General features: G+C 37.8%; 1 protein-coding gene across 1 annotated transcript in view; it reads right to left on the bottom strand.

The window, feature by feature from the left end:
• CSMD1 (CUB and Sushi multiple domains 1) overlaps positions 1-14,079 on the bottom strand; it is a 2,074,981-nt gene that overhangs the window by 1,086,670 nt on the left and 974,232 nt on the right. Inside the window, exon 4 of the mRNA XM_033177634.1 lies at positions 4,985-5,179. Coding sequence (XP_033033525.1) covers positions 4,985-5,179 — 195 coding nt within the window. The remainder of the gene's footprint in view (positions 1-4,984; positions 5,180-14,079) is intronic.

Here is a 14,079-nt window from a genome sequence, read left to right as displayed (position 1 = left end):
ATGTTAGGAGAGAGTGAGTCAGAAGTAGAAAGTAGAATGATGATATGGTTTGGCTGTGTCCCCACTGAAAATCTCACCTTGAATTGTAATCTGAATTCTAATCCCCTACTCCCCATGTGTTTGGGAGGGACCTTGTGGGAGGAGGTTAGATCAGGGGGGTGGGTCCTCCAAGCTGTGCTTGTGATAGTGAGTGAGTTCTCATGAGATCTGGTGGTTTTATAAGGGGTTTCCCCTCTTCACTCTGCACTTCTCACTCCTGCTGCCCTGTGAAGAGGTGCCTTCCATCATGATTGTAAGTTTCCTGAGGCCTCCACAGCCATGCACAACTATGAGTCAATTAACCACTTTTCTTTATAAATTACCTAGTCTCAGGTATTTCTTCGTAGTAGCATGAGAATGGACTAATACAGATGACAACTGACATTCTAGACATGGGGGCCCATTCAACAAACTTGAAGCCAGTCTGGTTGAGAAGGGAAATAAATAACTAAAATAGTACAGTATATGTAGAAATGGAAGTAAGGCAGAGACACTTCGAAAGGAAAAAAAGAGCATGACTTGAGGTCTACATGATCTATTATAAAGTAAATAAAGAGAACAAAGCCAGAGTCACTTTGATTTTTTTTTTTTTTCTGAGAATGAGAATGTAATGGAAATAATGGTAGAAATAAGGAAGAAGAAAGAATATATTTAGGATGCCCAATGGGACTGTCCTTAAGTGAGATCAATTACTTGAGAAAAATCTGTGGAAAGCAAGGGAAATGCGATACAGGTGTAGATTTTGAGGTCACCACTGTTTTGACAACATAAAGATGAAAAGTAATAATAATAAGAAAAAATGAAAAGGGACATAATAAACTTCAGGAATGTGCAGAAAAATGAGCATTTTAGAAGAAATAATGGGCATCTAGAGGAGGAAGTCATCATCATATGAATTTGTCTAGGACAGAGGAATAATTTGAATATGATTAATCCCAACTCTAACACCTATCAGCAGGAACACCTTGAGAAAGTCACTTTTCCTACCTAACATCCCGATTCCCCACCTATAATATGAATATTAAATAAAATGCCTACTTACGAAGATTAAGTTTGCTAAAGTAATGGCTGGCTTAGAGTAAGTGGACAATACATACTATCTTGTGGGGTGGTGGTAGTAATAGTAGTCCTGGTCATCATATGCCATTACGACTATGATAAGCATCAAGCAGATCTCATAAGAGTATAACATTTTACAAAAAAAGAAAAAAATAGGCAAATATGCAATAACTAGCAAAGGATAAACTAAAAGCATACTGAAGGAAATAATACAATGTCACATGATGACTTGCAGTGGAGGCTGTGAATTGACATGCTTTCAAGCCTAGATTAAAAGCCAGATTTATGTTTGGGTCTTAACATTTACTATCTCTGGAACCTTTTGGAAATTAAAACTCTATTTATTTACCTTTTAAATGAGTGTTAATAATTACTACATTTGTGGCTTGTTATGAGTGTTAAATGGTATAATCCAAGTGAAGTGTTTAGCACTTTTTCTGGCATCTCATTAAGACCTCAATAAATGTTACCTATGCTTTTAATTTTGTACTCAAAAGATGAGTTTTTCTTAGGAAAGTCAAAACCTAAGAGTTGAAATGTGCTCTTTTCTAAAGTCATTGGAACAGTAAAATAGTACTTTTGGAAAATGTGAGAATAGCTGTGCTCCAGGTAAAGGAATTCTCATCTTGCTCTGAAATGTGACAATGGCACTTGGAGGAGGGCACTAACTTACAATCACCGTATCTGAGAAGTCTGAGAGTGTTGAAAGAGTTCTTAAAATATACACATTAAATGGTCGGGAGTGTTTGTAATTTTTAGTAACAAAAGATAAAACGGAGGCAACAGGGCTAGAAGGACATAAACATTGGCATCAAATCTTCGAATCCTGCAACAAGAGGTGATGAAAATAGGCAGAAATCCATGAAGATTGAAAAATAGAATGAAAACAATTTTGGATATTTGGGGGATATAATAATAAGTTGAATTAGCCTGTTTTCACGCTGGTGATAATGCATACCCAAGACTGCACAATTTACAAAAGAAAGAGGTTTAATGGACGTACAGTTCTATGTGGCTGGGAAAGCCTTGCAATCACGGTGGAAGGCAAGGAGGACCAGGCCACGTCTTACATGCATAGCAGCAGGCAAAGTCAGCTTGTGCAGAGAAACTCCCATTTTTAAAACCATCAGATCTTGAAAGATTTATTTACTATCACAAGAACAGCACAGAAAGAACTGCCTCCATGATTTGATTACCTCCCAGTGGCTTCCTCCCACAACATGTGAGAATTGTGGGAGTTGTAATTCAAGATGAGATTTTGGTGGGGACACAGCAAAACCATATCATTTTGTTCTTCCTGGCCCCACCCAAATCTCATGTCCTCACATTTCAAAACCAACCATGCCTTCCCAACAGTCCCCTAAAGTCTTTTTTTTTTTTTTTTTTTTTTTTTTTTTGAGACGAAGTCTCGCTCTGTCGCCCTGGCTGGAGTGCAGTGGCCAGTTCTTAGCTCACTGCAAGCTACGCCTCCCGGGTTTATGCCATTCTCCTGCCTCAGCCTCCCGAGTAGCTGGGACCACAGGCGCCCACCACCTCGCCCGGCTAGTTTTTTTTTTTGTATTTTTTAGTAGAGACGGGGTTTCACCATGTTAGCCAGGATGGTCTGAATCTCCTGCCTTCGTGATCCGCCCATCTCGGCCTCCCAAAGTGCTGGGATTACAGGCTTGAGCCACCGCGCCCGGCCCTAAAGTCTTAACTTATTTCAGCATTAACTCAAAAGTTCACATTCCAGAGTGTTATCTGAGACAAGGCAAGTCCCTTCTTCCTATGAGCCTGTAAAATAAAATGCAAGCTAGTTACTTCCTAGACATAATGCTGGTACAGGAATTGGGTAAATACAGCCTTTCAAAAATGGGAGAAATTGGCCAAAACAAAGGGTCTATAGGCCCTATGCAAGTACAAAACCCAGTGGGACAGTCAAATCTTAAAGCTCCAAAATGATTTCCTTTGACTTTGTGTCTCACATCCAGGTCATGCTGATGTAAGAGGTGAGTTCCCACACTCTTGGGCAACTATGCTCCTATGGCTTTGAAGAGTACAGCTTCCCTCCTGGCTGCTTTCATGGACTGGCATTAAGTGTCTGCAGCTTTTCCAGGTACATGATGCAAGGTGTCAGTGGATCTACCATTCTGGCATGTGAAGGATGGTGGCCCTTTTCTCACAGCTCAACTAGGCAGTGCCCCAGCAGGGACTCCGTGGGGGAGCTCTGACCCAACATTTCCCTTCTGCAGTGCCCTAGCAAAGGTTCTCCAAGAGCTGCCCCCACCGCACACCCTCCATAGCAAACTCCTATCTGGACATCCAGGAATTTCCATACATCCTCTGAAATCTAAGCAGAGGTTCCCAAACCCAAATTCTTGACTTCTACATATTTGCAGGCTCAACACCACTTGTAAGCTGCCAGGGCTTGAGGCTTACACTCTCTGAAGCCACAGCCTGATCTCTGTGTTGCTCCTTTCAGCCACAGCTGGAACGGCTAAGATGCAGGGCACCAAGTCTCTAGGCTGTACACAGCATGGGGACCCTTGGTCTGGCCCACAAAACCACTTTTTCCTCCTAGGCCTCCAGGCCTGTGATGGGAGGGGCTGCTGTGAAGACTTCTGACATGCCCTGAAGACATTTTCCCCATTGTCTTGGGGATTAACATTTGGCTTCTCATTACTTATGCAAATTTCTACAGTTGGCTTGAATTTCTCCTTGGAAAATGGGATTTTCTTTTCTATCACATTGTCAGGTTACAAAGTTCATGAACTTTTATGCTCTGCTTCCCTTATAAAACTGAATGCCTTTACAGTACCCAAGTCACCTCTTGAATGCTTAGCTGCTTAGAAATTTCTTCTGCCAGATACCCCAAATCATCTCTCTCAAGTTCCAAGTTCCACAGCTCTCTAGGGCAGGGGCAGAAGTCTCTTTGCTAAAACATAACAAGAGTCACCTGTGGCCCAGTTCCCAACAAGTTTCTTATCTCCATCTGAGACCACCTCAGCCTAGATTTCATTGTCCCTATCATTATCAGCGTTTTGGTCAAAGTCATCCAACAAGTCTCTAGAGAGTTCCAAACTTTCCTACATTTTCCTGTCTTCTTCTGAGCCTTCCAAACTGTTCTAACCTCTGCCTATTATCCAGTTCCAAAGTCGCTTCCACATCTTTTGGTATCTTTTCAGGAGTACCCCATTCCTGGTACCAATCTACTGTATTAGTTCCTTTTCACACTGCTGATAAAGACATACCTGAGCCTGGGTAATTTACAAAAGAAAGAAGTTTAATAGACTAACAGTTCCAAGTGGCTGGGGAAGCCTCACAATCATAACAGAAGGCAAGGAGGAGCAAGTCATGTCTTACATGGATGGCAGCAGGCAAAGGGAGAGCTTGTACAGGGGAACTCCTCTTTCTGAAACCATCAGATCTCATGAGACTTATTTGCTATGATGAGAATGGCACAGGAAACACCTGCCCCTGTGATTAAATTACCTTCCACGAGGTTCCTCCCACAACATGTGGGAATTGTGGGAGTTACAGTTCAAGATAAGATTTGGGTGAGGACACAACCAAACCATATCACAAGTCCTAAACTTGCTATTGACTTTATGTGGTCCAATCATGATTTCTTTCATATTATAACATGTAATATTATATATTATCATGACATATTACATGCTATTACTTACATACTAGTAACATGTAATATTAAATGTTATTACATGTTACATGTTATTTCTTACATAGTAATAACATGCAATATTGTTTTCAGAGCAGAATGAGCTGACACAGTGAGAGTCAGCCCAACATGTCATCTTTTCATTTAAGTGGAAACTTTTATAAAAGCAGCTCCAAAGCCATTGCCCTGCCCTGGAGTCTGCTCACCAGCCCCCTTGTAGCACTTTACCTCTGCAAAAGGGAGCTGGGAAGTCCCACGATGCACCATTTCCTGGGCTAACAATGCAGGTCAGGATGGCATGGCCTTCCAAGATGTAGCCAGAGAGGCAGCTGTATCGGATTTTGTCTCCTATGTTGAATCTCGTTCCATGGAGAACACCTTTCAGGATTTCTCCAGGATTTCCACAAGTGTGGCTAGGTAAAACTATTGGAAAGAGAAAAGAAAGGAGAAAAAACAAGTTAAATTTTCTATGGAGAGCCACTTATAACACAAAACAGACACCATTTTTGAATTATTAAAATGAGAAAATCTCTAGTATCAGAAAAATATTAATTGTTCCTAAAAATTAAACTGAGACAATGTCTTCTGGTTTTAGAATATCTGCAGTATAGCACTTTTATAAACATTATAAAGTGTAAATAAATGCATTTTGTTGAGAGAAAAATATAGTCCTGCTTTTATTCAGTGTTCCAGATAATGTCTAGATTATGTTTTTCTAGTCATGAAATTCTATGTTCTCCTGTAGTGAGCAACCAGATATCAGTGTCAGCAGCCAGACACAGTAGACTACAGAAATCTAAAACAGCAGTATCAGAAACACTGCAAGAGTGAATACTCATACCCTATTTATTTTTATGCTTCCAGGACCAGTACGGTGTCTGTTACACATCATTACCCAATGCTCAATCAACATTTGATGGATAAGCAATTGAATTAAATAATTAACTAGAAATCTCATGCATTCATCCATCAATGTATAAAAAAGGGTTCCACTATTGTATTCCAGGCCCGCAGCCAGGCTCTGTCCATTTATAGTGTCTGATTCAAAAGTAAGTTTCAGTGCTAAGTTTTGACAACACAAATACTGAATTCACTTGCATTTTGCAAACCGAGAATAAAAGTCAAAGCCTGTCAACCATCTGAATGCACACATCCTCTCAGCCAGGGTGATTCCAAAGTTAACCTGAAAAACTAGTTCGGGGAGCCAGACATGCCTCATTATACCCTCTTCCCTTTTGGAATTACCGATAGAAGAGGTTCCTTACTTCCGGTAAGAAACACAGGCGATCTGTTTTCAGAAACCTGCTACCTGGAGGCTTTCTATGAATGATAAAAACAATGGTCTCTGCAACCCTTTATTCTAACCGAGACATTCCTTTCTATTGATTCCATGTCTTTAGACAATAACTTAACTCTTTCAATTAATTTCCAATACGAAAAAAGAAAAGAAAAAAAAAAAAAAAAAAGCCTGGCCGGGAACGGTGGCTCATGCCTATAGTTCCAGCACTTTGGGAGGCCGAGGTAGGCGGTGCGGATCATGAGGTCAGTAGATCAAGACCATCCTGACTAACATGGTGAAACCCCATCTTTACTAAAAATACAAAAAAAAAACAGCCGGGCATGGTGGCAGGTGCCTCTAGTCCCAGCTACTTGGGAAGCTGAGGCAGGAGAATGGCATGAACCGGGGAGACGGAAGTTGCAGTGAGCTGAGATCACGCCGCTGCACGCCAGCCTGGGTGACAGAGTGAGACTCTGTCTCAAAAAACAAAAACAAAAACAAGCGAATAACCTTTGACTCTACCTGTGACTTGGAAGTTCCCACTTCTAGTTGTCCTGCCTTTCCAGACCGAATTAATGTACATCTTATATGTACTGATTGATGTCTTATGTCTCCCTACAATGTATAAAACTAAGTTGTGGCTCAATCGCCTTGGGCAGTTGTTCTCAGGACCTCCTGAGGGCTGTGTCATGGGCCATTGACCACTTGTATTTGACTTAGAATAAATCTTTTCAAATATTTTACAGAGTTTGACTCTTTTCATTGACAATTTCAATAATGGGGTATTGATTCTGTTCTTTTTGATCCTCTCACTTTTTCCTTGATATGATTCTCTGTCTAAATCAATCGACTTGAAACTCCATTCCATACTCATAGAACACGATTGTGAACTGAACTGGTGCACCATTCAGTTGAATGGATGAAATTCATCATTGTGGGCTATTGTCTCCATATCTATGGTTTAAATTTAGTGTGTCATCAGTAAATTAGCTGCTACTATTTGTATTCAAATGAGTTATGACACTTACTAGTAGGAAAATAAAAAGATTTCCAAATAAAAATGTATTTCCAACTGAACAGAAACTATGTTATGTCCGTATCCATTGTCTTTGCATTGGCATCAGGGTGTATTTTAATGTATTGGTATAATGTAGAACAATATTTTGTTTTATTAGTTTTTAAACTGAGAAACATATAGAACTTTTTTAGAATGTGAGAAAGGAATCTCAGCTATTTCTAAAGTTATTTTTCATTTATCATGATATTACTTAAGTACAAACTGAGCTATGTAGAAATACTTAGGAAATAAATACTAGTGCTTAGATGTTGAATATTATTGACATGTTTATGAAATCTCTATTTACATAAAGTTTTTCAGTTCTAGTTTTTAAGAAATAATTTCTGAGAGCAGTCTACAAAATCTGTTTAAAAACACAACAGAAAATAGTTCAATATTGTCTACAATCATTTTTGTTGTCTTTTTAAATAAGAAAATTCTGAATTTAATTCCACATTCACTATCCCTAAAGCAAAAATCTGTGCTATTTATAGTATATTAAAAGTGACATTTATAAGGAAGAAAAACTTTCCATTTTATCAGGGCAGCCCTTCAACTTATGAGCAGAATGCCGTGTCCATCAGCTGAGCCAAGAGCTCTTATGGTTAAAGACGCAGGCTGAATAGCCACCGTAAATGGGAAGAGTGAGAAACAGTGATAAAAAAGGAAATGTGTGACAAAAAGATTTTTGATGTTTTTCTTTAATGTCCAGGAATATTTAAAATAAATCATCATGTCTTCTTAGGGTCATTACTATTTTTAACTGTTACTGCTAATTATTCTTAGAAGGCACACGTTTTCCAACAGAAGGTGTCCAGATAATTGTTCCCCAAAGACAAGGGTTATCAATGGAAATCCATCAAATAAGCCTGCTAAAGATAACCACAGTAACCAGTCATTGTCATGCACGGAAAATCCAAATGAACCACTCTGGAAATGGAACTTAGTCTGTGCGACTCTACTATACATTTTTTCTGTTAAAAGAGCCTGAAATTATTTTTTTCAATTAACTTTGGTATGAATAATGTAAATGATTATCACGTAGAAAGATCATTGGAACATTCTACAGTAATATATGGTTGTGAGCTGCCTAACGACAGCTCAATGACAGGCCTCTTATACCACGTCGGTCCCAGGAGATGATGGCCTACTGATGTTGTGGCCGTCACAATGTGGTAACACCAGGTGCGATGCACATGTTTGTGGTGACGCCGGTGTGAACAAACCACCTGAGCTGCCAGTCATACAAATGTATAGCACATACAATTAGGTCACTACATATGCTTGATGATAATAATGAACAACTGTTGCTGGTTTTTGTATTTACTCTACTACACTTTTTATCATTATTTCAGAGTGTGCTGCTTCTACTAAAAAAAAATAACGATTTAACTGTAAAACAACCTTAGGTCCTTCAGGAAGGATTCCAGAAGGAAGCACTGCTGTCCTAGGAGATGAAAGCTCCATACCTGTCCTTGCCCCAAAGACCTTCTGGTGGGACAAGACGTGAAGGTGGAAGAGATGACCCTGTGCAGGCCTAGGCTAGTGTGTGTGTGTCTTAATTTTTAATGAATACAGTTTAAGAAGTAAATATATATAAATTTTAAATAGAGAACATCTTATAGAATAACAATATAAATGTTTTGTACAACTGTGCAATGTTTGTGTTTTCAGGTAAATATTATTACAGAAGAGTCAAATGCTTAAAAATGAAAAAAAGGTTTATGAAGTAGGGTTACACTAAGCTTAATTTATGATTAAAAAAGAAAAATGTGTTTTGACACATTTAGTATACTCTAAGTGTACAGTGTTTATGAAGTCTACAGTAGTACACAGTCCTGTCCTAGGCCTTCACATTCACGCCTCACTCACACACTGACTCACCCAGAGCAACTTCCAGTCCCACAAGCTCTATTGCCCGTAAATGTCCTATACGAGTGTAACACTTTTTTAATACTGTTTTATTGTTGTACCTTTTCTATGTTTACAGACACATATACTTACCATTATGTTCCAGTTATCTACAGTATTCAGTACAGCCACATGCTGTACAGGTTTGTACCCTAGGAGCACTAGGCTACACCATAAAACATCCTAGGTGTGTAGTAGGCCACAAAACTTGGGTTTGTGTAAGTGCGCTCTGTGATGTTTGTACAGGGACAAAATCGTCTAAGGATGCATTTCTCGGAATGCATCCGTGCTGTTAAGTGACACGTGACCGGGTGTAACATATCTCAAGATACTGTTGTTACGGTCAAGCCTCACACTTTATTATCTACAGTATATTTAGTAAATTTAAAGAGAAATGGAGCCCTCCAAAATTTTTACCATTGTACTGTGCAATGGTATTTTCCAGCAGTGTAGAAACGTACTGACTTACATATTTTTGAAGGGAAAATATCATTACTGAACACAGGAGTCTCCCCAAAGTTTCTGAAAAGAAATATTTGTAAACACCCATGTCTTCAAACTTCCAACAGACAGCTACTCCCATAAAAATGAATATGAAAAATATTTATTCCATTCAATTTCATCAATTTAGGAAAGGTATTTTTAATAGGGAAAAATTAAGGCAGATGTTAGAAGTAGCGGATGTCAAAGAAAAAACTAGACATCAATGCAGAGCCTGCCTGTTCTTTTGATGAAATTGCATTTCCCATTGTATCTGACGTAAATGATCCTTTTTCAGGTGCAGTTGCAGGCTTTTATTTTACAGCAGACCCTCAGACAGCACTGTTGTCATCACCACTATTTCATTACAACATGGATGAGAAAAATAAATAGATTCCTGACCAGGGCCACTGTCTGTTCTTTCCATGTTTGCATGAGGTATGTCCAGTTTCCTCCATATCCCAAAGATGCGCATGTTTGCATGTTAGGTTCATTGGCATGTGCCCTGGGTCCCTGTGTGTGTGTGTGTGACCCTGCCATGGTAGGGTACCCTATCCAGGGCTGGTGCCCACCTGGCACCCTGAGCTGCTGAGACAACTCTGGCCACCCACAACCCAAAACTCAAATAATTGGATAAATTATTTTACTTGTTTTTATTCATCTTTCTTAAATGAATGTATAGCTCACATCTATTACAGTGTTCAATATTAGAAGTGTTTTGATCTTTAATATTTAGAATTTTGGTCATGTTTTGCATGACGAGTAATATGCCATAGGAACTTTACTTTTGTTTATATCAATTAGCCTGTGGGAAAACTGGTTTTGTCATATGTTATTTTTCTTAGAGCCACATTTTCCCAGAACCTACTGAGTACATGAAGTGAGCATTTGCTGTAACAGCAGTGGCCATCAGCTCCAGCAACAGCCCAGTGGCGTTACTGAGGATAAAGAGGATGTCTACTTCTGGGGCATCTTAGACCCCTTTAACGGTTTGCTTCTTTCTCTTGTCTACAGATTTTTGTCTTTACCTTAATATCTTGACACGTAATTATAAAATAATTTGAAAAACACAAATCAGACACAGTCTTTGCAAGGTGCTGTTTTTCAACTGACAAGGATTGTAATGGAAAGGAGAATGGCCTTTAGGTCTCTTCTTTTACATTTATCAGCTCTGCTTATTACTGAAAATGCTTTCCCATCAGTATTTATTTTCCAGGGGAAGGTGTCAAGATTGAATGAGATTACAGGTTTCCAAATATCTGTTCTTTATATGACTCTATCAGATTTTATTGTAAACAACTGTTAATAGTTCTGAGGGCCTTGAATCATTCCAAGTTGGAATTGATCTTTTTGTCTTTGTATATAAATATCAATATATTATAAAGTAGATCATATATTTTCTATATATATATATATACAATAACTAAAATTCACATAGCTCATAAGCTTAGTGGGAATAGGAAAAAAGTTTTTCAAAATTCAGTTGGACAAAATGTTATTTTAGAAACAATGAATCAATAAATAATGTATGATTTTAGTCACTTTATTTCCACACTTGGCAAAAAGTGTAAATAAGTATCACAGGCTTAAAATTAATTTAAGGATTTTGGATGCAAAATAACTTAGAAAATGGGAAAAAAATGATTAAATCTACCATTTTGGGTTTAAAGTCACTTGTTGGTGACATAAAGTTATAAATTTATGATTTAGGAGCTGGGGATTTTTATCTTCAATGAATTTTCTTTTTAAAAAGTTTTGTAAAAATTTTAAGGGGAACAATGTGAACAAATAAATAGAAATAATTAAGAATAAATTAGAATGTGTTCTTCCAGTTGCAAACACTAACAATTGCAACATGGACATAGTATTATAAATCTGTCAGCAATTTTATTAATAAAATAAAAAAACTTACAAATTGTAAAATAGTGATGGAGTTGTTGGTAGGTCTATGCAAAGATTTAAGACACAGACACAAAAATTGCCAAAATACGATAATTCGGTGGTTGAGAAAAACTAATTTAAAAGCAAGTAAATTCAACCCAATGTCATTTCTGCCAATTTCATTTTAACTAAATTTTTAACCAGTTTGCCTGAAGATTATGCATGTCCCTTTGTGACTCCCACAAGTAATGAATACACACGAAGAATTTAGTAAATACTGAGTTGACATAAACTCTACATTTAATTCTCTTTATTTCCTGAGCCATTTGCATTCTTTCCCATAGATGCTTCAAGAAAGCAATACTTATTTAGGTTATGGGAATTCTGTGCCCAATGCAGACATTTGGTAATGTGAAAGGATCTCTTGAAAGAGTTCTGGAAACATTTCTTTCCTCTCATGGCAGGTTTCCATCAGACCTCATGAAGTCGAGTTTGTACACCAGGGCTCGAAACTTGAAACACAGGCTGCCATTCTAAACATGCACACAAAAATTCTCTCCGTAACACTCAATTTGGCAAGCACATACAGTCACAATTCAGTGACTCAATTGGGCTATCACATCAAACCTTTAAATCAGCTGTTTCAATAATTAAGTGGATGTCATATTAAACATCTTCCCACAGGAAAAGTGAAAGTATGATACTACAGTAAAATACAACATTAATATTCATTACTATGTGGGACAAGGCTATCGAAAATAAGTTTGAAATTCATCAGAGGAATGGCAGCATTTTTAACAGCATGTGTACAATCAGTGGACTTTCATTTGTAATCTGGGTCCCTTAGGGTTCCTGTGCATTTCTTTACACTTTGCCTGTCTAGTAGTCTACTGGTAGCTTAAGGTAATATAACTCCAAGTTCCCTCATGATGTGCACTTCCGATGTAAACCAACGACATTAGATTTGTTTGCTTTGGACTATTTGCTGCTGAAAGTTCTTCACCCCACTCTGTCTCCTGGCTTTGGGAAGGATTAGAAAAATTGGGTTATATAATTGTCAGGATCACATTAAAAAATCAGATTTTCAAATCTTGTAACCTGACATTGCTTCTCTTTACTGGCTCTCTGAATGCAGGCCAATCTGTAAAAGGAGAAGGTGCTGAGGAAGCATTTATGACAAAAGCAATGAGGACCTCCCAGGAGGTGGCAGTCACTGAATGCCTTCTATTTTCAAAAAGTCTCATTCTCCAGGATGAGGAACGACAGTGAAAGAGAAAGACCTCATAGAAAGCATTACTATGGGAAGTAATAGGAACTGGCTGAGAAGAACTCAATGAGGAAGTGGGTTGTAAATATACTTACAGGTGGAAAAGGGCAAGATTTGGCCAAATAAGAAAGGAAAGATAAATTGATGTGGGGGAAGTCATTGTGGCAAGCATTTATAGAAAAGTATACGGCACAGTGAGTTACAGTCATCAGACCTGGTGTGAGATAGATTTGTGTTTCTGCTCCAGAAACTGATCTTGTAACGTTGGACAAATTACTTAGACCTTAGGTTCCACATCTTAAAAAGGGGAATGAAAAGTAAAGCTTACTCATGGGTTTATTACAGAAAACTGTAAAAAGGTATCACAAAATGTCAGGGCACTTGGTACAGGTTAAGTGCTCCATACACGTCAGGACTTTTATTTTCCCCAACTCTAAAGCACCATGCAAATGTTAGGGAAATAATACAAATTTCATACTATACAGAGATTTTAACATATCCCAATTTCAGAAACAATATTTGTAAAGGGTATCAGAGTCAAGGTTATTATTAAAATGCTAGCATAGTTGTAATGGAAGTAAAGGAGAAGGACATCCTAATTTTCCACTTAGCAATATTAAGTCTACTTCATTATTTCTGCCTTATAACTGGAAGTACTTGCACAACACATACTATGTGCTAGACACTGTTCTAAGTAGTTTGTATAATATATATTAATATATTATATATATTTACACATACTATGTGCTAGACACTGTTCTAAGTAGTTTGTATAATATATGTTAATATATTATATATATTTACACATACTATGTGCTAGACACTGTTCTAAGTAGTTTGTATAATATATGTTAATATATTATATTTACACATACTATGTGCTAGACACTGTTCTAAGTAGTTTGTATATATTAAGAGTGTATATGAGTAAGTACTATTATTATGCCCATTTTAAACAAACAAAAGACATGCTGCAGGGAGATCAAGTCACTTCCATGACACATAACTGCTAAGAATTGGTGGTAGAGCTTGCATATGATGGATTCAGAATCTCTACTTTCAAGCATGACAAAAAGCTCTTTCATATGAAAATGTGGCTCACATCAAAAGAGATGATGATCAGGTGTCATTTGATCTACAGTGTTCACAATGGAGCTTTGTTATAATAACAGGGATATATGGATTGGGGAGACTTACGATGTTTTCTCAGGTAGAACTGAGGGCACAACTATAACATAGTTTTAAAAAAAATGTTTCAAGCTCTCCAGGCAAATGCATTTAACAGCAGAAACACTGCAGGAGAGACTGCAGTAAAGTCAAAAACTAGGTAAGCGACTAGTTGGCAATTGGATTTGAAACCTATAGACTGGATGTTCAAAAGATTTTGAATACCACGTGAAAGACATTAGAAGCTCTTGACAATTGAGAAAATAAAAATGTTGTTGCAA

Source organism: Trachypithecus francoisi, unplaced genomic scaffold (assembly GCF_009764315.1).
Source record: "Trachypithecus francoisi isolate TF-2019V2 unplaced genomic scaffold, Tfra_2.0 Contig01558, whole genome shotgun sequence".
Taxonomy (NCBI): domain Eukaryota; kingdom Metazoa; phylum Chordata; class Mammalia; order Primates; family Cercopithecidae; genus Trachypithecus; species Trachypithecus francoisi.
Note: the sequence above shows the minus strand (reverse complement) of the source record. Positions and strands in the feature narration are given on the sequence as shown.